This window comes from Stegastes partitus, unplaced genomic scaffold (genome assembly GCF_000690725.1).
Source record: "Stegastes partitus isolate 25-593 unplaced genomic scaffold, Stegastes_partitus-1.0.2 Scaffold264, whole genome shotgun sequence".
Taxonomy (NCBI): domain Eukaryota; kingdom Metazoa; phylum Chordata; class Actinopteri; family Pomacentridae; genus Stegastes; species Stegastes partitus.
In genome coordinates, this window is record NW_007577995.1 from 383,028 (window position 1) to 410,635 (window position 27,608).

The 27,608-nt window shown below is 40.4% G+C and overlaps 3 protein-coding genes across 5 annotated transcripts; 1 reads left to right on the forward strand and 2 right to left on the reverse strand.

Annotated features, from left to right (window-relative positions):
- Positions 1-18: 18 nt before the first annotated feature.
- Positions 19-8,003, reverse strand: prkab2 (protein kinase, AMP-activated, beta 2 non-catalytic subunit). 3 transcript variants are annotated; one of them, XM_008282246.1, is made up of 8 exons: positions 7,907-8,003; positions 5,603-5,785; positions 5,325-5,482; positions 5,084-5,177; positions 4,365-4,479; positions 3,669-3,802; positions 3,477-3,545; positions 19-2,398 (listed from the first exon to the last, which is right to left on the reverse strand). In XM_008282246.1, exons 2-8 carry the CDS (start codon positions 5,759-5,761, stop codon positions 2,321-2,323), a joined length of 807 nt encoding a protein of 268 aa, XP_008280468.1. In that variant the 5' UTR covers positions 5,762-5,785; positions 7,907-8,003; the 3' UTR covers positions 19-2,320. The 3 variants fall into 3 exon arrangements, with proteins under 3 accessions (XP_008280468.1, XP_008280466.1, XP_008280467.1); XM_008282244.1 differs by having other exon boundaries at positions 7,903-8,003; XM_008282245.1 differs by lacking the exon at positions 7,907-8,003 and adding an exon at positions 7,690-7,860.
- An 866-nt stretch (positions 8,004-8,869) lies between these two features.
- Positions 8,870-15,553, reverse strand: LOC103357622 (calcium-binding mitochondrial carrier protein SCaMC-1-like). Its single transcript, XM_008282247.1, has 10 exons — positions 15,163-15,553; positions 14,876-15,002; positions 14,672-14,759; positions 14,451-14,562; positions 13,252-13,410; positions 13,015-13,167; positions 12,817-12,924; positions 11,409-11,576; positions 11,089-11,239; positions 8,870-10,726 (listed from the first exon to the last, which is right to left on the reverse strand). The coding sequence occupies exons 1-10, from the start codon at positions 15,340-15,342 to the stop codon at positions 10,551-10,553; spliced, it is 1,422 nt and encodes a 473-aa protein (XP_008280469.1). The 5' UTR covers positions 15,343-15,553; the 3' UTR covers positions 8,870-10,550.
- A 2,959-nt stretch (positions 15,554-18,512) lies between these two features.
- LOC103357623 (protein FAM102B-like) lies at positions 18,513-26,820 on the forward strand. Its single transcript, XM_008282248.1, has 11 exons — positions 18,513-18,779; positions 20,547-20,667; positions 20,966-20,995; positions 21,498-21,614; positions 22,165-22,211; positions 23,643-23,746; positions 24,014-24,109; positions 24,232-24,439; positions 24,902-25,038; positions 25,621-25,684; positions 25,967-26,820. Exons 1-11 carry the CDS (start codon positions 18,634-18,636, stop codon positions 26,007-26,009), a joined length of 1,113 nt encoding a protein of 370 aa, XP_008280470.1. The 5' UTR covers positions 18,513-18,633; the 3' UTR covers positions 26,010-26,820.
- The last annotated feature ends 788 nt before the right edge of the window (positions 26,821-27,608 follow it).

Consider the following 27,608-nt stretch of genomic DNA (forward strand, 5'->3'; position numbering starts at 1 on the left):
GAATCAGACAATCAGACAGCAATTAGGACCAGTACGTCCTCTCTTTATTTGCAAACAAGTAAAACCTTGTACAGTGAATCTTCACACTGCTTCTGCAAAGCTTTTTTTTTTTTTAAAACATTCACGAAACTGCTGTAAAATTCAAGTTTTGGTTTTAGCCTTAAAACGCCGCGTCCGTGCCGCTTGTCCGTACTCCCTTATCGTAACTTTAAAAAAAACCAAAAACTCTTTGGACAGAACGTCACGGCCGGGCTTCGACATTCACAAAATACTTTCAGAGTGTCTGGTTGAACACCAAAAGCCCCTTTATGCGCCTGTCAAGTGTGTCAACTGTGGGTATATACTGTCCTGTAAGTGAAGACAATTCAACAGCACTGCTTTCAAAGTGACAAAAACAACTTCAAGCCACCATACCAAAAAAATACAATGTTTTTTTTTTCTTCTTCTTTTTTTATGAACACACACGTGAGCAAACTTTGTACAACATGTAAATTCATGGCAACCGTTTGTCCTCATAGCCCTATAATTCATCCGCTGATGTGCCTCTGGTCACTTTTTTTTTCGAGGTGTGTGCTGTCAGTCGGTTTCTGGATGCGTACTACATTCTGTAAATGCCTCCGTGTTTCGTCATAAGCCGCAGACGTTCGGTACATGCAAAGCAGCGAGTTGAAAAGTATGCAGGCCTCTGTGTATATACGTAACAGATAAATACAGTACATTTCTGTTTGATCAATAGAACTCAGATAAAGCACAGCAAGTTTGTCAAATCTAAAAAAAAAAACAAACAAACTGTAAATTAAATTAGATCCTGTAGAGAAGCTACAGTACCAGAGTTGTCTGCTGCATAGTTAAAAGCTTACATCAACACTCCTGCTTACACAACGGTAAAGTGCTCGCAAACTTACATCAAGATAAAGGCAACAGCAGAACTAAACACTGAGCTTAAACCGTCAGTCCCTATCTGGAAAATGGGTTTCCCTGTTGAAATTGCAATCCGTCTCTTGTCACCGTTACATTAACCAGTTCATGTGGCAGATTCCACGACTGTGAGAAACTTAAAGAGCCCATATTGTGCTATCTGGGGTTTCTGAAGTGGGCTATAGAGCTGCTTTTTTTGTGCAGGTAAATGGTCTGCAAATTTACAAAGCCCAAAATTCACTCTAAACTGAAAGCACTGCTTTTTACCTGCCTGAAATGCCTCGTTTGAGGTCTGCGCTTTCCTTCTGTTACTCATCGACATCACCATGTAACAACACAGGTTTGATGTGCCCTCAAACATAAAGGAAAACGAGCAGCTGCCTCGTATTCTGCCGTGAAGTTTTTCACCAGCGTTGCTTCTGCCAGTTGTGCATCCATGTATTGAAAGATCTGGGGTTATGTTACGTGACAAACATTTTATTGCTTTTGTCAAACCGATCAAAACATACTGGGATTTTCAGTATAGGGTCCTTAAAGAGATGGAGGAGGTGCTGTAGCAATGTACAGTACGAAACAAATGTTTTTTAACAATAAAGCTTGTTAATGTGCACTAGTAGACCCCAACAATGAAATGAAAAATGTGCATAATATGGGCTCTTTAACTTGAGTAATGTGAACATTATACGGGATGTTGTTCACTGTCCTAAACAAGAACAGGACATCAGGTAAAATTCAGTCCTTTTTTTTTTTTCCTACAGCATATTATTGCACTTCAAGTTCAAGCAAGTCTGGTGCTCTCTCCAGCACCTCGACCCCGACTACAGACCAGATAAAGTCATCCTGTTATTCTGCACTCAAGTCAATTAGCTTAAAAACCTAGCTGAATCAGTCGAGGGACGTTATGATGACACAACACTTATTCAAATCAAAACTCCACACCAGTAACACTGAAAACCCCTCAGGTCTTCTACCTTACAAGGGCAAACACGACGTGGATACGCACCCCGAAGAAATGACTTTTTTTTTGTTTTTTTACACGCCGACACGAATATAATCACAAGGTGCACCAGACACGTAAATACACACAGTGATTTAGTCAGTCTCTGATCTGTCTGTCGACGTCGCAGGTAAAAGCCACAGTATGGTTGTCGTCTCTCTCTGACACCGCACACACACTTCACTACTTTTTGTTCAGAGCCCTATGTAGTCAGAAGTGCAACCTCTTCAAAAACCCAAACCCCAGTCACAGCCGCCGGCCTTCAGCTCACCTGTAAACTTGTTTCAGTGCAAGATTTGGCTAAATGTGATGACACACACACACACACACACACACACAGGGAAAAAAAAAACAAACAGCAGAAGACAAACATGCTGCTCTCTAAAAGCACTGTGGAGCTGAGGTTTAGATCGGCTTGTAGAGAAGAGAGGTGACGTATTTCTTCTTGTACCTGTGAGTCGCGCTCAGAACCATCACACCATCCTGCGGACACACAAAAAAACAACACAGAGACAAGATGCCATAAGTGACACATCCATGGAGCAAATAAAGACAGATTCCAAACACTGCAGACCCGAGAATTAACAAAAACATTAGTGTTTTAGCATATTTAGCACCGCAATTAGGAACACAAGTTTGATAAGGAGAAGCTAAAAAGGACAGACTCGCCACATAAAGAATCCTACTGCTGGTTGTATGACACATGTTTGCACTGCACAATGTGGTGAAACAATAGAAGTTGTAGAGAAAAAAACACCTTTGACAGAAGTGTGACAGTCTCCTGGGATCAGTCCTTGGTTTAAAGTTGTTAAAAAATTTGACTGGTGATTCTATACATGCAGTTTTTATGACATAACAATTCAAATTATGGCCTGAAAAAAACTGCCGAGGGATGTTACCAAGATGGCTGCTAAGTGATGAGACTTGCCTGTGAGGAAAAGCAACTTTTATTAAAAGAAATAAAGAACATCCATCCATTATCTATACACCGCTTAATCCTCATTGGGGTCGCAGGGGGGCTGGAGTCTATCCCAGCTGACTCAGGGTGAAGGCAGGAGACACCCTGGGCTACACTTAGAGACAGACAACCAAGCACACTCACATTCACACCTACAGACAATTTAGAATCACCAATTAACCTCAGCATGTTTTTGGACTGTGGGAAGAAGCCAGAGAACCCGGAGACCCACGCTGCACGGGGAGAACATGCAAACTCCACACAGAAAGATCTCGGGTGTCCTCTCTGGGATGCAAACCGGCAACCTTCTTGCTGCGAGGCAACGGTGCTAACCACTGAGCCATCTTGCAGCCCAAATAAAGAACAAAATATTTTTAAAAAATATGAAAAAAATATGGAACTTTTGTCCATACAGATCTTATTGATGATGAAAATGTAATCTGTAGGTAAGCGATGATCAGGCCCCCTGTGGGCTGTGTGTAACAGGAAGAGTGTGAAATCGGTGCATCCTCTTTAGAGTTTTTCTTTATGAGTCTAATATTTCATGTGCTACTGGTCACATCTGCACATTATGAGAAAGATTCCTGCCGTCAGTGAACCTACCTTTATTGAAAGAGCGTAAAGGTGATTTAGCATGACGTGGTTGGGTTCAGGCAGCAGGGCGGGGTCACACTGTCAACACAGAGGAAGAAGAAAACCACACAGAGAACAGTAAGCAACAACAAAGACCAGCCATGTCAAGAGGAATATAGCACTAAATCAGAAATGTAAATAGGGAAAGGTGGAGACACTGACTGATATATTGGTGTCCTTGTTGAGAATGACTTGAAGCAGGTGAGGTGGGAGTATAGGTGGAGCTTTGAAGTGCTCCTCGGGTCTGAAGATGTACTGCTCCTGGCCGTATGGACCCGGAGGGGAGCTGGACAGATCTGGAAGACAGAGCAGTCACAGATACACTGCTAAGAAAAGTGTTGCACACACTTCTACACACTGGAACACGTGTTTACTGCATGATTTATTAGCCGCTGACTAATTGAAAGGTTTAAATAATTCAGTGACGCATGCTGCCCTTAAAAAAATGACACCATTAATCAGAGCCAGAAACTGTGAAAACAGAAGGATTCAGACTTTTAATGTTCCAACGGTTCTCGAACTACTCATCTGTGACATGACGTTCTGTCTGAAAACTTTGCCAAAAATAAGCAGTGTGCTCCATTAAGGTCCAGTAAAGACACAACTGGGAAGCCTCAAGTGACTCAGGTCTGGCCAACAGCTATGTGAAAAAAAATCCAGCGACTATAACTGCAAGTTGTGTTTACACAGAGCAGATAGGGGACAAGTATGTTGACAAAATCAGAATGTAAGTCATAAAATATCTAGAATGTGGACAGTCACCATTTCATCTCTGTATTAGTAACATCAGTGGGCACTTGGAAAAATGCTTCTATGTTACTGATGACATTTATCTGACTAAATGAAAAGCAGTCTGACCTGACGTGTCGGAGCACTCCAGAGAGTCGACCTGCAGGGCGTCAAACACCTCAAAGTCTGACTTCTTCACCTGGATCAGGTTGTTGATGGTGCCAAGCTGGCTGGTTACCACCGGCTGCAAAAACAAAGGCAATGATCCCAAAGGTAAGGACAAAGTATTTGTATAATCGGGCGGTATGAGGAGCGGCTGTGGCTCAGGTGGTAGAGCGGTTGTCCTGATGGTAAGGTTGGTGGTTCCATCCCCCGCCCCTCCACAGTCGAAGTGTCCTTGGGCAAGACACGGAACCCGAAGTTGCTCCCAATGGCAGATTAGCGCCTTGCATGGCAGCTCTGTCGCCGTTGGTGTATGAATGTGTGTGTGAATGGGTGAATGAGAAACACATTGTAAAGCGCTTTGAGTGTCGCTAAGGTAGAAAAGCGCTGTATAAGTGCAGTCCATTTACCATTTATAATTAGCAGATGTGGCACTCTGAACATGTCTCACTGTGAGTGAAGCCACTTCTACACAATTATTAAAAGGACCCTTTCACATAGCACACAGCAACGTTTGTAAGGTTCTTCAATGGTTTTGCTGACTAACTTCTATGAGAATGATACTGATCATATCAATCAGCACCTCACAGTTTGAATGGATGGACAGACGCCTCCTCATGTAGGAGATGACCAACTGGAAAGCTTTCAGAATTCATGTGCATATTAATGAAAATGTCATGCTGTACCTCTGAGGGGTCATGGACCCACTGCCCATCTACAAAAAACTTGTACTGGTGCTCTCCTTCAGGCAGGTCCAGAATTGCTACGAAGTCATTATGGCTGTGGAGAGAAGAGGAGACAGACTATTAGTGCAACATCAGAATCACACTTGCAACTAACACACGGTGGTAAACAGACACATTCATCATAGGATTCATTCACACAAGGCAACAATGTGAGGATGTACTGCAAAATAATCCTGTCTACCTCTTATTTAGTGGTATCTTTGTGCTCCAGTTATTGAAGGAGCCAGCTATGTAGACCTCCTTCCCCCCTCCGGCCCAGCGGATCACAGTGGGTCGAGCCTGAGGGCCGGTTTTAACCAGGTCATCCAGATCTGGGGTGAATTCTTTCTCTCCTGATGTCTACAAGCAGGAAATATGCAAATGTCAGCTATGAGTCATTTTTAGAGAAATGGTGTGAAATCTGAAAGGCTCTCGGAGAACAAAGATTTAGTGCAGTGATGCGTATTTTAGGATGCGTACCTTGGACTCAGGTCCGTGGGTGTTGAAGATGTTGGGGTCATCTGTGCTGTCCACCATCTTGCTGCTGTGCTCTTGGTCTTTGTGACTCCCGCTGCTGTCTGAACGGTGGGCTTTGCCTCCATGGCGATCTGCAGTCCCCCTGTCAGTTGTGTTACCCATAATGCCTCACTATTTACAGTGTCTCTGGAAAGAAAGGACAGCTTATTACTTTATGTTTTTTTTTTTTTTTATATATATATTTTTGGGCTTTTGCCTTTATTTAGAGCAGTAGAGAGAGACAGGAAAGGGGGGAGAAGAATGGGGAGAGACCTGCAGTAAAGGGTCATGAGCGGGATTCGAACTCACAACCGCTGCATTGGGGACTGTAGCCCCTGTTCATGGGTCACCCGCTCAACTAGGTGAGCTATAGGGGCGCCCATTACTTTATGTTTGACCAAAAATCCATAAGCTTTTACTGTACTTGAGTTTGCCAGTAAAATGGCAGTGACATGTATCAGCGATAGACACTTCATCAGGAGCAATAAGATTATTGGCGGCTGTGGCTCAGGTGGTAGAGCAGGTTGTCCACTGATGGCAACGTTGGCGGTTCGATCCCCCCACATGCCGAAGTGTCCTTGGGCAAGACACTGAACCCCAAATGGCTCCCAATGGCAGATTAGCGCCTTGCATGGCAGCTCTGTCGCCATTGGTGTATGAATGTGTGTGTGAATGGATGAATGAGAAACACAACGTAAAGCGCTTTGAGTGCCGCAAAGGTAGGACAGCGCTGTATAAGTGCAGACCATTTACCATTTATTGTCTGACGGTTTTACTGAAATGCATTTGGTGCAAACCACATTAAAGCACATCTCTAAGCCTCATGGCTCATAACAGCCTTTCACATCTCTTGATAATGTAACATTAAGTTGTACAAGCCAATAACGTAATAACTGGCCAATAATGTAATAAAAGTCCTGAACCGATAATGTAATAACTTATTAAGTTATTGGCTGGTTACTACATTTGCAAAGACTTTTTTTTTTAACATTATTGGCCAGTTATTACAGTATTGGCCTATTCAGTTTAAAAAGTGCAAATTTACCACGTTATCGACTGTTATTACATTATTGGCTTCTCCATATGAGTCTTTGATTGCTGTGTTAACATTAAACTATAACCTGTGTACCTCCATAAGCAGGTGACAGTGGGGATATTCAACATAAGGTGGCTAAATAGAAAACAAACACTTTTTTCTTCTTGCTCATTATTAAAATAAGTAACAATGACCAAGAATTATTAACTGAAATTAAACCTTTTTTGGCTACATCACCCAGCCCTCACTGTGATTTAGGCAGATCTTTAGAAAACGAAAAACAGATTTTAAAATGCCCCATAAACTGTGAGCCAGAATCCTCACTGGACTTCTTCACAGCTGATATTACTGTCATGTTTGTAGCTGTGCTGAGAACAAGTAAGCACTATTTGTCATTGCTAAATCTAAACAGGGCTGCAGAACTCATGCTCTGCTGTTTTATTGAAAGTCTCTTTCCTTTCATGCAAGCCCCAGTCGCACCACTGCAGGCCTGGAGATGCTCCTGACAGGCAGATTACAAACAGGATATAAATATGAAGATCAGTTACAGTGAATGACAGCCATACCTGCGTTGGCTTTACTCTCATGTATTATTATTACAATGTGATGACAACACATGACAGGGACAGTCCGAGGCTACCCACAGCCTACTGTGACATCTACGACATTTTACACGAACAGTGTTTCATTACAACCACATTTAATGTGACAAACAGATCCAAAAGGCTAAACGGCTTTCCAGAAAGGCTAAAGGGCTTATCGGTATGCTAGACAGGTAAAGGAAGGTAACCGAAGCCCGGGCTGTCTCCTCCTCTCTGAACCTGGACTTGCCAGAACAGATCAGACTACAACAACCGCTTAACGCTCTTCGATCACCTGTCAGACACCAGTTAACGCCCACTAGCTTAGCCGCTTCAAGATCAACAAGTTTTCACTTCTCGAACTGAATAATCGCTCAAAATTACGCCACAAATCAAAAGTTGTAAGTGCCTATACCTTGCTAGCTGTATCCTACCGTATCCCCGCTGGCAGTTCAACTGTGTCCACCTCAGGTCACTTCAGCAGCAGCAGAATATTTTTAGCTGCTGCTTGCAGTTAAAGTTAGCTAGCTGCTAGCTGCTAGCTGTCGCTGTCTAACAACCAGCAAGTTGTCAGTTCACGACGCCAGTGTCGATTAATGCAAAACTACAGTTATTCACCGTGTAGTAACGACAGCGAAGAAACTCACCGACCGACAGCAGCTGGTTGTTCTGGCTGTGGTTTGTGTTTTAGCGGAGGGCCCTCCTACGAGCGTCTGAGCCCACCTCCCTACAACAACTGCAGCGCCGCGCTGCTCGACTACGGCGAGCCGTGAGGACAAAAGTGTGTCTGACGGGCTGCCTGTCCGCAGGGTGAAGGACTAGAGGTCGTCTGGGAGGAAATGTCAGGCAGGTAGAAGCTTGGCCACAACATGAGGAAGTTACAGACATTTTACATTGAATATTTAAATAAATAGACATTATTTAATGACTTTAAAGCAGAATAAGTGTAAACTGGGTGGAGTGGTGTGTTGATGCTCTGTTGGTCTAAACTTACTCTGACCATGGATATAAATAATAACATTATTATAAGGTGTGCCTGTTATGAAAGCTACATTTGCAACAATTGTGGTAGATGTTTCTCTAGTTTTGATTTAGTAGGATGATTGAAGATCTACACCTGATCTTTTATTTTTACTTTGTTTTATTTATTTCAATTTTAAAAACTTGAATTACAAATATAAAGCTGAATAAGTTGTTTTTTCTTCTGTTTCCTCACCACAGCAGTGGTGGAAAGTAACTAAGTACATTTACTCAAGTGTTGTATACAATGTACAATTCTGAGATAATTGTACTTTGCTTGAGTTTTTTTTTTTTCATTTTATGCCACTTTCTTTTTCCACCCTGCTGCATTTTAAGGAGGAAATACTGTGCTTTTTTCTCCATTAAATTAATTTACTATGCAGTTACTTTTAAGATGCAGGTTTTACACAATGGACAATTTAAAAAATATACTTTAAGATCGAATGACTGGTTTCCAAATTTTTGGGCTTTGACATCAACGTCACACTTTTCACAGTTAACAGCTCCACCAAATACCTTTCGTTTAATTTCAATGTATGTTCAAATGATCCAATATCTAACCAAAAGCTAAGAATTCAGAAACACTTAAAACAGTTTTGCGTAGCAGAACTTTATTTTTATTTTTCCTCTCCCACTTTTCATCTGACCCCATGCATCTGCTGTCCCTGTGTATAAAACTGTACATTCACACTAGCACCTGCAGCAGTTACAGCAGTAACATGCTGCTGACACACATCATCATGCACCACTATTAATGATCTAATGATACAAAAATATACCAGGAAGCAAATCAGTCATTTAATTGAATACATCTTGCTTTTAATATATATGTTCTTTCACTTAAGTATGGTTTGTCATGCAGAGCTTTAACTGTAATGGAGCGTTTAGTGATATTTCAACCTCAGTAAAGGATCTGAATTCTTTTTCCACCGCTGCACTACAGTGTCTCTACCAGATGCTACTTGGATAACCTAAATTTAATTCCTGTACAGAGGCCAACAGATTAAATTCCAGTTCTGAGCGGAAACGCGTCCACGTGTTTTATCTCTATTGACCAGGTGAATCTTTCAACACATCTCAGCGAGCTTCAAACCACTGATCCCTGTATTAATGTGGAGAGCTGAGACTAAAAAAAAAAAACGCCGATATGAAGTTTCAGCAACTAATAACCTAAGACCACTTTCATCCTGATGAAATCCACGATGACTTGTGCAGAACAATAAAAAGGCTGATTGTCATCTTGCACGCTTCACGAAAACCTCGCACCACTTGCCTGTATGACAGAACAAGTAACAAAATGTTAACTGAAACTGGATCCTGCTGCGGGTCTGTCCGTGCATGTTGAAGGTAGGCGGGCTGTTGTGTTTCTAATGAAAAGTGACACATGGCAAAAATATGTTCTTTGCAAGTACTTTAGTTCAATGACCAGGTATGACTGTTTTCATCGCTGAGTCCAATGAACAAGCATAACTGAAAACATATTTATATATATACACAGTACATAAATGTAGTATATATATATAGCTACAAAATGAATCTCCTGATGTTATAAAGGTCTACACCAAGAGGCTATAAGGCACATTTAAATAGTTATCAAATACAGAATGTGGGATTAGTGGTTTTCACATTGCACAAGATGTGTGTCTTCATACACACTCTATTCCAGTGTTAACAAGAATCGATTTTTCAGGACCACTTATTTTTAGTTGACAGCTGCTGTTGGAGTGCTGTTTGTCTGGAGCTGATGTCATTCCTAGAACAGGTGTTTACAGCCGAGAGAAGTGTTGGATTACCGCTACAGTGTGTGAACATTTAAACTGACATAGTGTTATTTTTCTCATTCTGAGACCACAGAAATGGGACGGGATAAATTCCACTTTTCTCCAGAAAAATTATTTTCCTTCATTGTGCCCCCTTTTTTTTTTTTTTTTGGATTATCACAGTTTCAAGGAATGACAGTGACATAAATTAAGCAACTCATTATATTTACTACATTTTAAATGTGCAGAACTGTCTTGGTGTCAAGCTTTGTTTTGGAGAGTGTAGATAAGGGGAGTGTATAACAGTAGGACGAAACTTAAAGCATGCGCACCACAAATGATTAATGCTTTAGCTACTGGCAGACAACTCTTGTAACACACAGGTTCCCATGTGATGAACTTCTCCGTCAACTGATGGAAGTCATGCTCTGTGTGCTTGATGTCTGTCTGTCTGTCTTTTTGGAGTAAATTCAGTCAGGAAGCTCTCTCTGTCATTTGTTCGCAACGTCACTTGGTTAGATTCCTAAGCCAGTCTTCATGTACTCGTAAACCACGTAGCTAATGCTGACAGCCGGAATGACTTTCATGAAGTTTGGCAGGATACCCCGGTAGAGTCCGAAAAAACCATCTTTGGCTACAATCTTCTTCATCAGGGAACTCATGGACGGCTGGTCTGTCGCATCCAGAGACGCTGCAAAGAAATATGAAGTCAGGGAGGTAATGCTGTCTCTGAAGACACACTGTTTATTTTGGTGCGGTATGTAAGAGACAGCTACACTTTGCACATTGGTAGGTGTTAAAAAAAAAAAAGGTTTCAGTTGGTGCAGAGTCAATTTTACTTTCCACCAGCAAGTAAATCATCTTTTCATCTAAGAATCTAAATGACATTTAAAGACAATATCCCTCACTGTTGCAGCTCCTCTGCATGATGTGTGCTCTAACACAAGTTTACTAAAGATTGTGTACCTTTACTGAACATCTTGGCACATATTCTGCACTGTGTAAACGTGCCATTTAACTTTTGTCATCACTGTGATCAAATGTCAAGTTTACCTTTTGCCTGCATCCGTGTGCGTACAAGTGCGAGTGGATAGCTGGCCAGCTGCCCACAGGTACTAGAGATGGTCCCGCAGCCCAGCAGCACCAGAACTCCGGGGTTAGCGGAGTCGTTTGCGTGATACGACAACCAGGTGTTCTTCAGACTCTGAGACACGGGAGAGAGATGATACGAGAACAGAGAGCTCAACTACTGTAACGCATTCCCCTGATTAAATGTAATGTCGCCCTGCAATACAAGATGAATTGTGCATACAAATGAGTTAATTAAACAAAGTGCATTAAAGGTGCAGCATACATCACAAGTGCCTGCGTACCTCATAAACAGCGAGGTCTATCCCGGCGTAGGGAATGATGCCCAGTAAGTTTGGAATGTAGCCCTTGTAGAAAGCTTTGACACCCTCTTTCCTCAGGATCTGCTTGGCACAATCAAACATTCCTGCGTATTGGCCGGTTTTCCTCAGGGTCAGTCGAGTTTTTAACACCTTAAAGCGAAACAGCACAAAATTAGGTACATTTGGTTTGTGTGGTGTTTTGCTTGAAAGAGGAAACTTTGAAAAGGTCCCATATTATGAAAATCAATTGTTATTGTGCTTTGTGGGTATTATAAACTTGGACGTGTAAACCAGGAGCTGTTAAGATATGAAGACATTTACTTCTGCCACTTCTCAAGACCTCCCAACTAGATAGCCTCTCTGCTTTTTAAGCAAGTAAGAATTTCACTGAACTGGTCTGTACTAGCTATTGAAGCTATAGTCGTCAAGCTTGAACTCTGTTTGCCGTTCTCCTGCTCACATGTGGTTGCACTTTTCACCTTGTATATATATACACATGTATATATGATGATGATTACTATTATTATTATGAGTATTATTATTTTCTCTATTTGTTTATTCCCTTTTTGCACTGTCTGGAAATTTGATTTATTTATTACTGCTATTTCAATCTCTCTCTCTCTCTCCCCCTATATATATATATATATTTACTTCTTGTGTGTTTTATTCCTTATTCTTATTTATCTTTGTTTATCTAATTATTATTGCTTCCGTGCTTCACTGCGCGCTATACCGTGTATAACTGTGTTTGTGACCAATAAAAGACCTTGAACCTTGATTTTATTACAGCTGAACTCCTAATAAACTAGTACTCATTTACACATTTTGGGCACAAGACCACATGGGAACCAGCAATCAGTTCAGAGCCATTTCAAAGCGGCTGCACTGCACAGCTAAATTACTGATTTTATAACTGCAATGTTGTCTGACAAACTCACCACACACACGATTTATAAACAATGGCTGTGCTGTGAATTCAGTGACATTTCCCCTAAAATTATCGATCAGAGGGAAAGTGGAAGTCCTAATGTCACACTCATTTACATCTGCGTTGGCTGCCCTGCGGTCAACTGTTTTGCTCTGTGCTGTCAGTCACAGAGTCTTCTTCCTCAAGGGGGCCTAGACAGCAGCAGATCAGCTGCATTTAAAGCTACAGGCACTAAAACAGCTCATGCAGGTTAAAACCAGGAGTTAAACAGTCATAATGACATAATTCAGCTTTGCAGTATTTTGAGACCTGAGAAAGTGAAAGACACAATCTAGGGACATGTGAGACTGTTATTGATGTGCTGACATGGGGCATAATAAGGGATCTTTAAAGACCTTTACTGTGATATCATTGCATCCAGTGAGCCAGTCCCATGAAGCCATGCAGCACTACTCATCTTACCTCCATTGGGTAGATGGCTGTCTGTGCTGTGGCCCCGGCCAGAGATCCAGCCATAAACCTCTTGTGCGTTTCAATCTTCTTTCCCTCTGACGTTAGCAACTTTTTATACTGTAACAAAAAACACAAAACAATCAGTAGCCATGTTGTTTGTTATAAATGGTACACAAACTTGGATATTTTAGAGGCAGAGTTCCTCACTTGTTCATATGCGGTGAATTTGATAGCTGTCTCAGGTGCGATCTTCAAAACATTGATTCCGTTTCCCCTCCACAGTGAAGCCAGACCTCCCTCTGTAATCATCTGCTTGAAGCCCCCTATAAGACTTATCCGGTTGCTCTTTGAAGAATGAACCTGCGGTACAAATAAATGCATTCGAGCACGACAGTTTCACACACACGCATCTATTTATCTATCTGTTTCTTTCATATTACCCACCTGCATGAAGACTTTCACTCGGTCCAGCGGGGCGGTCCCAGTGCGAGAGACGGCCCCCGCCACTGCACCTGCAACAAGCTGCTTCCACCAGCCTCCCGTGCTCTTCTCTTCCTCTGTAAACTCGTCTGGGATGGCAAGACTGTCGCCTATGTCCAGCACCTAGGGATTACACAAACAAAGTATTTCAAATTATTCAAATCAGGCATTCAAATGATTTGAATTCATGGCGGCTGGTACATTTGATTTGTCTGTCTGCACAATTCCTCTCACTCGAAATACAAACACGTAATCAGTGTTAATGCCAGTTTATGTAAAATAAACAGTGTAAAATGCTATGTATATCATTTTAATTTGGCTTAGAGAATCCACCTCCTTCAAATAGAGTCCGTTTGTGTGGCTGTAAATGTGACAAAAAAAAATTCAGGGTAAGAACTTCTCCTTTTGAGATCTATTTTTAAATGTTGTGCAGTCTTTCAACCTTGGCAATTACCAGTTGTACGCTACAGGGAGGGCAACATTTACACAACCTTCAACATAAGATTTCAGCCAGAAACCTAATAAATCAAGATAATAGCACACTTGTTTTACTGTATAATAGCTGAGTAGTTAAAAAAGAGCCAAAACATTGCTATCAGCCTATTCTTACCTATAATTGATTTGAGCTCCTTAACCTTTTTGCAAGAACTGCTTGTGAAATCATAATCACTGAGCTGAATGTGCCCTCCTCTCGCACGCCTGAGCTGTTTCAGATAAACAAAACCAATGTTTTTCCAAAAGCACGAAGCCGTCTGTGAAAAACATGGTACGATGGCAATTCAACGCAACACTGCAGGCAAACAGAGGTTGTCCTGCTACCATGACACATTTAAAACGCCTTGTTCAGCAGAAGGAGAAAGTCTATCAAGGGAAGGCACTGTTTTGTTCATGATGGAGCGAACAGCCTGTGCTGCAAACAAACCAGTCAATGGCATCTTTCTTTTGCATGAGGAAGAGGTGGAGGAGGAAGCTGAGGGGGGAAACAAGAGCGCAGTGCTGTGACCCAATTATCTTGACCGGTTCAGACTTTGAAAGCTCAATGTGAGCTGCAGAGAAAATCCATAATATCTAACACATGAGGACGACGCAACATGTGATTCATTCCACAGCAGCTGCATCTGCATGCGCTGGCCGGGTGTATTTCACAATGATGTGATTCATACCGAGGAGTGCTTCCAGTAGCGTATGATCTCTTCCAGGTTGTGGCCGGGGTACAACAGGAAGTGTTCCCTCCACTCGTTCCAGTCGACCATCATGGTGCCATCAATGTCCATACTGAGGGAACAAACACACAACTTTTTTTTAACCTATGAAGTGGTGGAGATTAATGCTGCACTGTCTGCAATATCTTTGAGCACATTGTAAACAGAAAGTGAAGCCAAACCTTTGCAAGATTTTCAGTGCATCCTCTCTGCTGATATCCATGCCCAGCTCTGCAAGGGACTGCTGGATCTCTGAGGCATCAATGCGCCCTGACATATAAAAACCAACTCTGTGTAAGATATGCTGCAGTGTAAACAGCGGATATGTCACAGTGTAAACATTCACTGGCATGTGTCAGCTGCTCCTGCAAAACTCCATCTCCTACCATCGTTGTTTCTGTCCAGGCTCTTGAACGTCAGCAGCAGTTTCTTCTCGTGCCCCTTCAGATATTTGGTAAACTCGTTGAAGTCCAGACACCCGTCCTTGTTCTGGTCACCGGACGACACAATTTTCTGCAGAGAGGAGATACAATCTGATGGTTCATTTCTGGCGTCCTGGAGTGATTACCAGTGTAGGGGGGGGACAATCAGTCATGCTACTATGGAATTTCATGCAAAACCGAGCAGGCCAGGACTTGAAACTCATCCCCTTTGGCCCCCCCTGAGCTGTTACCTGTGCGGCACCCTGGCGGAATATGCCCATCGCCTTGAGGCCCGCTCGTAATTCAGCCACATCCACTTTGCCATCTTTGTTGGTGTCGAGCCTCTCGAACAGGTCCTGGTACGATCGCTGACTGTCGGCATCCCAGCACCGGGCGTTTGATAGTAAAAGCGTCCGTAAGGTCTGATACATGGTGGAGCTAATGTGGAAGCAGCGTCCAGACGAGCCGTCCTGCGCTCAGGATCTGATTATTAATCCATGCTGAACATCAGTCGTACATCCTGCGCAAAAATCCACACGTGAGCTCGGCGTTATCGATGCAAAAAAAAAAAAGAGGCTTTCACTTAGTTGATTCACCAAACTGCTGCCCTGTGGAAAGGTGTACTCTGAAGCATTTCAGGGGAGGAACTGCAGCAATTCAGGGCGGAGCGACGAGGGCGACGTAGCTGCTCGATGCTTCATACGGAAAAGCGGGAAAGATGGTAAAATAGGGAAGTGCCGACATGAAACACCCGCTGGATTAACCATATGCATAATCCGGATTAGGTTTATCAGAGCTAACTTTATCGTCCCCTTTTCCTCCCTTTTTGTCCCGTGTGATAGCGCTGCTGCATTACAGAGGAAATGTAATCTGTTCATCTCAGGACGTGTCAGTGCAGGAACATGAAGCGCAGTTTCTTACAGCGCCGCTGCTCTCCAGCAGGGGGCGACGTTTCATCACAATGCAGGAGCAGACTCAGGTCAGTTTGGCTGTATTTTAAACCCAAATCAGCAGCGATCTGAGGCTGCACGGAGCAAAATATATTCAAATATATATTTTTAAAAAATAATACAAAAAATATATTTAGACCTTTTGCTACAGAAACTCAAAACAAATGATTCGGGGTTGTGAGGTTTCTTGCTATAATACACCTAATATGCAAAATCAGTTTCAATATAATGTGTAATATTTAACTTTTTATGTCGAATATTTCAATTTCCTGCGAGAAACTTCAAAATAATGTGTTATATTACTTTACTTTAGTGACATTTGAAGCGTTACTTCTTACTTATCTGTTCTATCCTTATTTTAGATGTATTTCTTTCTTCTTTTTTTTAAACTTTCAGTAATGTATGTCCTAATTTTTCTGTTAGGCACTGCCTTTATTCTCAGATTATGTAATATTGTTCTTTGACTAATATCTGATGCAAGAATTTTCATCAGCATTTTCTTATCTGATGTGATATTGTAAGGTAGTCATCTTACTATGTGAAAGGACTTCCGGATGCTAAATAAATATACTGAAAACAAATCGAAATGCACCATGTAGGCTAATATTATAATTAATTCATCCCTTCTTTTTAACAATAAGTATTTGTTGTTCCAGCACACTCATCTCTACAACAGAGTGGACGTCATGAAGCAACAAAGTCTGCACTGTGTTGGAAATGATAATGGGAGGATTGGGATCATAGAGCAGAAATCACAAGCCAGTAATGATTTGCTCATCTGTGACTAATAGATTTAATGTGGCTCCCGATGCCGGTTTGTGCAATGGTAAGGGCTTGGTGAAGTTAGCAGACAATTAGGGGACATTATCAAACATGTCAATCGAGAGCATTAGATGGCAGATTGTCTGTGTACCGTGCTGTCTGAAAAGAGATGACAAAAGGTGGAGCTGTGGACATTCAAGTACTTGGCTACGGCTATAACTGTCATGGCAGCATTCAGCATATCAACAGCCCTGTGTTTTAAAGTGCTGTTTTATAGTCACTAATCAAAGGAGTGTCTGTGTACCTGTCACACTGTCTGATCATAGTCCTTTAAAACCACACCTCACCAGGATGTGAATTAACTCAGTAGTCAAGAATTAATCACCAGTTGAACAGCTCAAAAACCTTGGCTACATTTTACTATTTTCTAATAAGAACAATGCAAATGAGATTTTCACATTTTTGCTTTAAACCAGAAAAGAAGTTCATGTGTATGCTGCCCTTTGTTTTTGCTTAATGTCAGATTAAACTGAAATAAATTTAAATGAGTTCATTCAAGTGTGCTTGAGTACAATTTTGAGGTTCTCTCTTTTAATTTTTTATAAAAGACTTCTCATGTTTAACCACCCCGACTGACCAGAATTGGATGTTTAATGCCACACATATGAATCGGAGCATTTCTTTCCTGTTCTTCTCTAAAAAAATAAGCATCTGCTTTTCTGAAGTATTTTAATTTTTAGTCCTTAATTCTAACTGTTTACACAGAAAAACACTGCACTGTACACACTCTATTACATTGAACTGACAGCTGACGTTATTTTTGACCTAAATACTTTACATACAACATAATAACAATGAATACTAACCCTAACCCTGCTTTAAATGATTAGATCCTGAACAAACACTCTCTCATCTTGCCTGTACTACTGTGCATGTACAGCAAAATGACAATAAACTTGATTTTGTTTTGATTTGATATGCTTATAATAAATTATTGTTTTGGTATTAATTTGGTAAAAAATAATCAAACAGTCTCTATAGTAGATAAAATTAACCCCACCTCTACATGCAGGTTACATTTCAATTCATCTGTAATATTAAAAACACTAGGCCTGCAAGCATTAATGTAACATAACTTTTGTAAACTCTGAAAAGGGGCAATGATGGGAGCTTTTGCTGTTTGGGTATATTATTAGTGAATACTTGTACTTAGTGAGCAGTTAAATAAAAAGCACAAATACAACAGAGCATTCCTACAGTGTGCTATTATAGCTATCTGGACAAATAAGATATTCTGCGAGATAAATCCTGCTGAGTGTACTTTTGTTTTGGTTCATTTAACAACAGCTTTTATGGTTTATTTTGGCTGTGAACTTTTTTTTTTTTTTTAAATCCACAGATTACTTTAACTGTTGAGAAAACAAAAAGAGATTTTTTTTTCTTTTATTAACTTTATATTATTGTAATATTGGGAGACACTACAGGTATAATATAATCTGAACAATGCAATAGTGCACTAATGTAATTTTTGATGATGTAACACTTCTTTTTGTCACATGCATGCTGAATAATGGATATTCTTCCTTCTCTTTTCTCTGTTTCTCTTTCTGCAGCCGTGTCGTGGTCACGGGATCAGTGATGTTACTTCAGGGCAATAACTTTTCACTGTATCTACCGTTTTAGAGAACCTCGTTTCTCCTTTCATTGAATGAGTTCCAACCAAACTGTAACGTCCAACCACTACAATCGTGACTGTGGCATTTCCCTTTTTTTTCTCCCACCCACCCTTGTCCAATCAAACCAGGGAATGTCCCTCACGTCACGGTTGGTATTTTTCAGTGGGTGTGAAGGAAGAAGTTTGAACTTTGAATCGTGTCCACAGCAGCAGCAGCAGCAGCAGCAGCGGCGGCGGTACAACAGCTGAGAGAGCAGCAGTGACAGCAGAGAAAGCGTCCAGCTGTCTGTCAGCCAGGACCCGCCGTGTTCCCCCCTCACACAACTTTTAGGACCATGTCGTTCATTCTTATGAAGAAAAAGAGATTCAAATTCAGAGTAGACTTCGACTTGGAGGAGTTGTCGTCGGTTCCCTTCGTGAACGGAGTGTTATTTTGCAAAGTGAGGCTCGTAGATGGAGGCTTTGCCGAGGAGTCGACTCGGTAAGACTTTTTATTCTATTTATAGCGAGGTTAATATTTATAGCATGTTGCCCGAACAAGCTAACGTTAAGCTGAAGCGAAACTTTCTGACCACTTCTAGGTCAATATTAAGTTTACTTCGGACACCTGTTTAGCATTTCTTACCCCGTTTTTTCCCCCCTTTCATTAACAACAGTAGAATAATGTGCACAATAGTTAACGTTTAGCTAGCTTACAGCAGCTAACTTAACTCACCCAGCCAGCAGTGGAAGACTTGTATGCAAGAAGACGTTAAAAAGTTAGGGTGCAGTGATTTAAAGTGACTTCAAATAGGCCAGAGACGTTGAGTTCTTCAATTAGGTAAGCTCTGTTCTGTTAAAGAGATTTTTAAAAAAGTTCTATTTTTTTTCGGTATTCTGTGTTTCTACGGGTGTTGCTAGGCAACAAGTACCGTCAATGATTGGTCCTCGATAGTGACTTTTTAATCAACTGTGGGATACAAACAACAAAACACAAACAACAACAATAATAGTAGTAGCAAACACAATAATTTTAATGCAGTTTAATGGAACATATATTCTTTAGTATTTGTTTACTGTTCTTTTTTATTTATTATTATTTTTTATTCTTGTGCATCTATTTATTTTATTTTTATTTTTATTTTTCCTTCATTTAAACAGGTGGATTAATTGAGAACAAATTCTCATTTACAATAACGACCTGGCCAAAAGGCAGCACAGAACAGAAAATACAATAAAAGGAATACAGCCATTAAAAATAAAAATAAAAAAAATCAATACACAATGTGCTACGTACTCATTTTTAAATTCATAACAGTGACGATTTAAAACGTGACTTTCTTCCATGGCAAAGGGGCATACAAGGCCAGTCTCCGTCTTGGACCTGTGATTATAAGTGCTTGTATTGCTTAAATGAGTCACTGGAAAAACGGACACAGTTAGCACATGTCAACCGCTAGGCCTCATCACCATGGTAACCTTCTACCCCTAAAAACTACAAACACAGTATTCTTAGTTTGCTCCAGCCACAGCTTTTATTCTCTTTTTTTTTTTTTAAATACAAGCACATTAACGATCTCATTTATGACATATGGGGTCATTCTTTTTTGTCGTGCTATTTTTAAAAATGATTCCTACATTTTCCCTGTGGCAAATATAAACTACAAGCCTACATCCCCTTATTGTGTTTCCAGTGATCAGCATTGTCCACTCTGTGCCTTGTGCACATCCCTAACAAGTCAGTTTTACCAGTCAAGTCAGGTCAGATTTATTTAAAAAGTGCATTGAACTAACAAAATAAAATAAAGAATAATGAAACCATGAAAAAAAGAAAAAGAAAAAGCAACTCACATACTGAGACCAAGGAATGAAAATGTGTTTTAATGTGGGACTTGGCACTGTAAGGGCCAACCTAACATGCAGAGGCAACTCCCCAGAGTTCAGGAGCTGATAACATATCCCAAAAATCACTAATTTGCTATTTGTAAAAGATTCATACTTCAAACACACTGGGAATCTTAATCTACACATGTAGGGCCGAGCATCTGACTGTTTGCAATTAACAAATGTTTGTAAGGGTGAGTAAATGAAATACATCATCGAATCGTACTTCGTAGGAGTTACTTTAAGCATATAAAAAGCTCATTAACTAATTTCACAGATATAGATTTAACAGATTAGTAATTAATATATATTTTCTTTCAGTATTCAGCATGCCTTTGTGTTTCTGTATGAAGCAGTGTACTTCAGTCGTGTGCTTGTTTCACAGGGAGAACGTCCAAGCCAACTGTGTACGCTGGAAGAAGAGATTCTCTTTCATGTGTAAGATGAGTGCCAACGCTGGGACAGGTGTGCTGGACCCCTGTTTGTGCCGAGTGTCTGTGCGCAAGGTACAGGACATTTTTTTTTTTTGTGACATCAAGTTCTGCTTTGTTGGCGCTACAAAAATGCACAGTAGCAGTTTTCTGTCGCAGAGTGTAGGCAGTTAATAGAGACTTGAATGTGCTAAGAAAATGTACATAAGAGCAGAGGAGCTGTTAATTTGTAACCTCACCACAACAGTCAAGTGTTTTGTGTAGACTTTAGTCATACTGCTGGGAGTTACCAATGTTTTAATCAATATGCTGTGCAAGATAGCAACAAAACAAACAAATGTATTAACACTTACTTTTGTTTTTGTCATTTTAGGAATTAAAGGGTGGAAAGACTTTTGCAAAGGTAATGCTTCTCCTCTAAAGTCTGTAGATTTGTTGTGAACAAAGCAGCTTAAGTACAAAAGATCAGTTGAAACAGTCTTATCAACAAAATGTAGATAACAGTCCTTCAACTGTCCTTAGAGGACTTTATAGTTGGGTGAGTCTAATGACTAAGGATGTTTTTGTTTGTAGTTTCCGGCTTTGGTTACTGATTGAAAAATCTGTAAATCAAGGCCCACGCCATGTTAACCAGTAACTTTAATGGTGAGCAAAAAAACTAGGCCATTTCATTATAGAAGGTCCCATCACATACATGTGCATTGCTTCCTATAACCTGACGTGGACCGTGTCTTTTAACAACACATTCTTAATGCACAAATAAATTTTAATTATGGTTTGAAGGTTGAGAGCACTTAATTGAAGAAACACGCACAAATTAGTGCTCAGTACTATCTATATTTAAGCTGTTTAAACTGGCTGCTTATTAATTCATTTATTAATTAATGACTTTTAACCTTGTGCAGCTGGGCTTTGCTGACTTGAACCTGTCAGAGTTTGCTGGGTCTGGCAGCACTGTACGACGGTGTCTCCTCGAGGGATATGACACAAAGAACACCAGACAGGACAACTCAATTCTCAAGGTATGTTCATGTAGTGCAGCTCAACAAAACTTCTGTAAACAGTGTGGTAAATGTCCTCAGGAGTGTCTAATGCACTGGCAATGTGTTGGCACAGTTAAATAATTCACTCCTAACTGTCTTCACAATTTAAGAGACGTAGCTCGATCTGAATACAGAGATAAAAATGTTTGCATTACCGAGATTAATATGCCACCTAGTCTTGCAAAGACTCGTTGCCCCGAAGCAAAGTACCAGTTGTTGAGTTCTCTGTTTGAGAAAGTTTTACGTATGACAAGGATGGAAAAGTTGGAACGCCTAACGATGATTGAGACAAGACATGTCTGGGCCTGAGGTGTGTAACGAGCCTGAACCATGGGAATGTATTTAAAATATGCATGTTCTTCCTGGGGCATAGACTCTACAATTCTACATTTCTTTTAAAAATAGTATTCTAAATTGTAGTTAACAGCGACTGTGTGAAACCACACTACACAGGAAAATTGGGCCTCACCAACACAGTTGTCTGGCAACCTAACACTGACTGTCCTGTTGTTATTGTGTCTGTTTACAGGTTGTCATCACCACACAACTTATGTCTGGAGACCCCTGCTTTAAAACGTAAGAGCTCTTCTTGACATCATTCATCTGTTCCTTTCAAGAAAATATCATTTCACACTCAAACGATGGGACTGTTAAACTGTTATGTTCAACTCTGTTCAACTGCAAAACTTTAAAGTTGTGGTTACCAACAAAAAAAGTACAAAGGTCTGCACTGAACCACAGAGGAAACCGTCTTCATCACATCCTGTCTGTTACTAAACAGAAAGCAGTCGCTCATTTGCTGTCAGCAGCAGCCACAGAGTTTAAAATGATGAAGAATTAGTCTGTAGATGAGAGCTTAGAACTTTTATCTAAGAATCTAATCTAACACCTCACCCAGACTATGATCTGTCCAACGTCAGCAGTGAGCAACAGCTGATATGAGATCAGTTCAGCCCAGAGGACAAATTTTCAGGAAAATCCAGAACTGTATGCAGAGGTGTTTGTCACAAAGGATGTGATGTAACGTCACACTGCTGGCAAAGCCTGTTCCATGTGCAAACACTAAGCTTTCTTCAACCAACAAGCGCCTTTATATTCGTTCCTGCTCCAACTCCGCTTAGTGTATAATAACACACAGGCGGCTGCCTTGGAGATTTCTAAGACTTAGTCATTCGTCCCACGCAGTGTTACTCATTGTGTGTAGAGTAATTACAGCAGTACACAGAGGAAAGATGACGTTCCATTTTTTTTGGCTCTCCTTATTTAATTCTGTGTCTGCATCTGTGTCCTCATCACTGAGTTAAACATACCACCTCAGCAGAGGAGTTTCCTGTGGTAACGTCTGTTGCACGAGGACTTACCAAACCTAATTTACATTCTAAATAGACAGATTGCTTATCTACTTATAATATTCTAACCAATTTGAGTAAAGAGACAACTGACTTTGTTGTTTGACCCTGAAACTAACTAACTCTAAAATTGCCATTGTTAATCATAAATTCCACCTGTGCTTTTTCTGCAGTAATAAGCTAAAACGTCGAAAAGGGTGCTGCTCATTGGTCAATTTAGTCTGTTTATTAATCTTCTGAAGCAGTAAGCAATATGGCAATTGCAGGTATTGCATAAAGCAATATTTTGTGCCATCTATATCTTTACACATGATCTATGTACTCTCTATAGTAGTTTGTATGAGTAACTCTTGGCAAACATTGAAAATCCATTACATTTTTGGGCACTGAACTATCAAAGATAACATTTTTTTTTAAACATACTATCAAGCTTAAACATCAAACATAGCAACTTTAAATAAACCACTAACACATGACATGTTGTCAAAGTTCCTGTATGAGTATTGTATGTGAGTGTAACATCTTTTTTTTTAAATTAAAAACTGACAATTATAGAGTACGCTGCATATTATACTCACTGTTGATAAAGCAGTTCAAAGTATACTTAAGACATCATCCTGCCTCCAAATAACTTGGCTTGTCCCTGTGTTCTCTTTAGTCCCCCATCTACAGCCATGACTCTGGGAATCCCACAAACTGAAGCAGAGTGTCTCCATGAGGACAGGAAAGGAGGGGACATCTACATAACCCATTCACTCACTCGTATGTATATACACTCTGGCTTTAAAGAGTGCACTGTTCTTTACAGTATATAGTTTTTGGCAAAAGTATAGATTTTGTAGGAGAGAGTTGTAGAAGGCAGTATTTGTGATGAGCTTCTGTTATTATTCAGAAGCCAACATTAAAATTTTTAAAGTCCTGGCGAGTTTTTCTGTGGCGGTATAAGCTTTCTCTTTGTGAATTGTTAAAAAAAAAACTTGTGATGAAGCCCATGATTTGCACATTTAATCTTTGTGTGTCTTCTTTTAGAGCATCCAGGAAAGTCAGTATCAGTCCCAGAGGAGCTGATAGCGTACGGTCACTCCAGAACATCCAGCTATGCAAGTCAGCTGTCAAAAATTTCAGGTACAAGCACAGCAACACATATTTATATCCTTCAAACAAAGGCAACAATTTTACCACACTCATTATACAAAACATAAGCACATCCTCTAACATTGTGGGGTTTTCCTTTTCCTGTTTTGTAGGTTACAGCTCGAATCACTCCAGTTTAACAGATCTGAGCCATCGGCGGAGCGGGTCAGGAGGTTCTGCTTCTACAGGCATCGGCAGCATCCTTGAACCCAGCGATCAGCATGGTGAGAGAGGAGAGAAGGAGTTTAGGAGCACTCCCCCAGTCTCTGCAATCTGCCATCATGCATCTGAAAACCCCTCCACCCCCACCAAGGTTCTAAGGTAATACCTGGTTCTGTTTTCTGACTGAAGTGTAAAATATCCACAGTACACTGAAACTCACGGGCAAGCTGTAGGAATCATAGCATGTTGTACCTTCACACAAACCACAATGGGAAATTGGATTATCAAGTTGCACAGTATTTGGAAACACAGTTGCCATCATATATACAATACAAATAAGGAAACTTTGTATTTGTTGTTTGTTTATTGCCTAAGTAAGCTACACTTTATAACATTGCAATAAAGTAATATCAGGCTTTTTTTCCTTTCTTCTTACCTTTCATTCTTACATATTTTCTTTTTTAAGCTTTGTTTTTTATTCATATTTAAGTATACAAACCCAGGAGTCAGACTAATGTTTCCGAGGTCTGTTAATTATATTGTATCATGTCATGTTTTGTCCATTGTTTCTTATAGGGGACATATTTGTAATATTTAAGCCTGTTTCTTTTTCTTCCTTAGACACCCAGTAAAGCAGAACTCAGTGGAAAATCAGCTGAAAAGAGTTGATGCCACCAGGGTGGATGCAGATGATATAATAGAGAAAATCCTGCAGAGCCAGGATTTCAGCCATGGCTTCTTGGACTCCAGTGCAGAGGGTGTGTACACCTAATCCTGATGTGGAAAGTTGCCTACCATCTTGCTGATGAGATCAAATTACTTCAGGGTGTTGCAATGCAACAATGCAATGTCTCCAAGAACTTGATTCAAAGTATGCAATATCCCCAAAGAAAAAAGTTTGCCAAAGATGACTTCATTATAATTAGGTGTTCATGGTATCAAATAAATATAATACTTTAACAGACGTCTAAACTGTATTTCGTTGCGGATTACAGAGCTTAGTTTGTCAGTTCTATGAATACCACAAGGGCAGTTTAACCTTATAGATAGATAGCTGGACATGTAGAGGACAGACATTTATTGTGTTAAGCAATGGTGACTCTCCCTGACGCGCACGCACTTTATAAACTACCTCCCTGAACGTTCTTCAAAATATTTAAAGTTTAAGACTGTGTGGTTTGTCGTCAGCTGTCTCACCATCTTCCCGCTAACATCCCCCAGTTAACAGTCATTTATTTTTGGAAGTCCTGCAAACTACAGAGTGTCAGCGAGGTGTTTTCAAACCCTAAGTGTGTGTCAGTTTTCTCATTTCTGTATTGTATGTGTGTGTGTTGTTGCAGAGGAGGGGCTCAGCTTGTTTGTGGGTCCTGGTGGGAGTACAGCCTTGGGAAGCCAGCACACAAGGTGGGTTTGATTATATAACTGTGTATTGTGGGTGCCACACACCAGACGTCTATAACAAATATGGGGATTTGCAGTGATGCTAAACGAAGAATCTGATCAGGAGAATTTGTGTTAATCACACACAGTATGTTTATTGTCTTCATAACATGTGCTGTATGTTAAAATGACTTACATTTTACAACATCGTGGTAGTTTTTGCACCTAAAACAATTCCATTCAACCAGATCGGATGACCGCCCTCATTTCCTGTCATCTATAACACATTGTGACATTCTCTTTCAGGGTCGCAACTGGAGCCTTTGAGCAGGTGGTGATCAAGCGCTAGGCTACGGGAAGCATGTGTCTGTCACAAAGGGTGCCGTATTACACTGATGCAAGGGCCACAAGTCTGAACAGTGGATGTGCCGTCGGAACTTGCTCCCATTTCACTCCAGGAGATTTAGTTTCTCTTATGCAATCCCCTCCCCGCCTGACTTACAGCTTCTTGTTGGCCTGGGCAGCCCTCTAGTGTTCAAGAAGTGGAGCTGAACGCCAAGTGACCGAAACACTTTGTCAGCGAAGACAACTGGTGTAATGACGTTTCTGTTGGTCTCCTTCAGCTGTGTGAAAATAGTAAGACATGGGATTCCCACTGTCTGCTCAGCCCTCTTTTGAGCTGCAAGGACTGAATCCTGTTTTTTGTGTTTTTTTTCAAAAGCAGATAAAAGTGTCTATCCACCCACTACGGTATGAATGTGATTTTGTTTCACTGTTAGTAACAAAAAGCCAAAAATATCTGTACTGTAAGAACCTTCTGTTGCTATGATTTGTAAGGAGCTGAACCTTATTACGAACACCTCCGTTCACCTGGTTGTGAAGGAGGAGGACTGCATTTAAAAGTTTGTACATTTTGCTCTGTCAGTATATCTATTGTGTGTATGAGTGCATGTGTGTATGCTGTTTGCAGATGAAAAAGTAATTAACTTATTTTTACCACAGATTTTGTAAACGTGCCAAAGTGTATAATAGCTGTACAATGTATATTTGCTGCCACTTAAGGAGTCGTGTCTATAGTACACTACGTTCCATGCATTGATATTTATTTGTATTCATGGCCAAATTTTTAAATAAAAAAAAACATCCACTTTGGACGACTATTCTTGCTGCACGATTGTTTTTTTTTGTTTTTTTTTACAAAGCGGTATTTAGGGTAAGCGTACCTATGGCTTGAATTAGAAGCTTTTGTTCATCAAACATCAAAAAGCTATAAGAGAACCCCAGATATTAAAATGACAACTAAATGGTGTATTTAAAGGTTTAGTATAGCTAAATCTATTTTATTGGGTTTTGTAGTTGAGAGTGTAAAGTTAAAAACTGCTATATGAGGAACCCTCAAAACCAGCTTTACAAGTCAGTGAGACTTTGGCCTCAGTGCTACATGCCACGACCAACACCAACACTAGTCCAGCTCACACTTTGTCTAATCCTGCTGCTCTCTCTGCCTGTGAGTTACTGAGAATGCTTTTATGTCACCTGTTGTGCTTCAGTACAACCTTCACTCAGCCAGAGCCAACATATATGTGCCTCTCAACATGCAATCACATACACTGAATTATAATACAGTGAAGTGATGGTTCAGGAAGAAAGTCAGAAGCATTAGAAACTCACTCATTCATGTCTGTGTCAGCTCCAGTGCAGTCAGCTGTTTTGTTCTGTGCTGTCAGTGAGACTCTGAGTGGACAGCAGCAGCTCAGCTACTTTTTTTCTTTTTTTTTTTGTAACTTTTGTTTTTATTATATTTTTATTTTAAATCCATCCATTATACGATCACCATCAATATACATCAAACAATCCATGAAAGTGATGGTATAACAAAGATAAACAACAACATGTAACATAAGTCAGTGATATTCTTCTATCACTTACAAGTGCTTAAGCTTGTTTT

Excerpts from the sequence above, each read along its gene's own strand:
- LOC103357623 (XM_008282248.1), top strand. The coding sequence starts at position 18,634 with ATGTCGTTCATTCTTATGAAGAAAAAGAGATTCAAATTCAGAGTAGAC. Across the intron at positions 22,212-23,642 it reads GGAGACCCCTGCTTTAAAAC|TCCCCCATCTACAGCCATGA; the intron begins GTAAGAGCTCTT and ends TGTTCTCTTTAG. Across the intron at positions 24,440-24,901 it reads ACCCCCACCAAGGTTCTAAG|ACACCCAGTAAAGCAGAACT; the intron begins GTAATACCTGGT and ends TTTCTTCCTTAG.
- prkab2 (XM_008282246.1), bottom strand. The coding sequence starts at position 5,761 with ATGGGTAACACAACTGACAGGGGGACTGCAGATCGCCATGGAGGCAAA. Across the intron at positions 5,483-5,602 it reads CCCACGGACCTGAGTCCAAG|ACATCAGGAGAGAAAGAATT; the intron begins GTACGCATCCTA and ends TCCTGCTTGTAG. Across the intron at positions 3,803-4,364 it reads GGAGTGCTCCGACACGTCAG|ATCTGTCCAGCTCCCCTCCG; the intron begins GTCAGACTGCTT and ends TCTGTCTTCCAG.
- LOC103357622 (XM_008282247.1), bottom strand. The coding sequence starts at position 15,342 with ATGTATCAGACCTTACGGACGCTTTTACTATCAAACGCCCGGTGCTGG. Across the intron at positions 14,760-14,875 it reads CCTGGACAGAAACAACGATG|GGCGCATTGATGCCTCAGAG; the intron begins GTAGGAGATGGA and ends TTTATATGTCAG. Across the intron at positions 10,727-11,088 it reads CACACGGATGCAGGCAAAAG|CGTCTCTGGATGCGACAGAC; the intron begins GTAAACTTGACA and ends ATTTCTTTGCAG.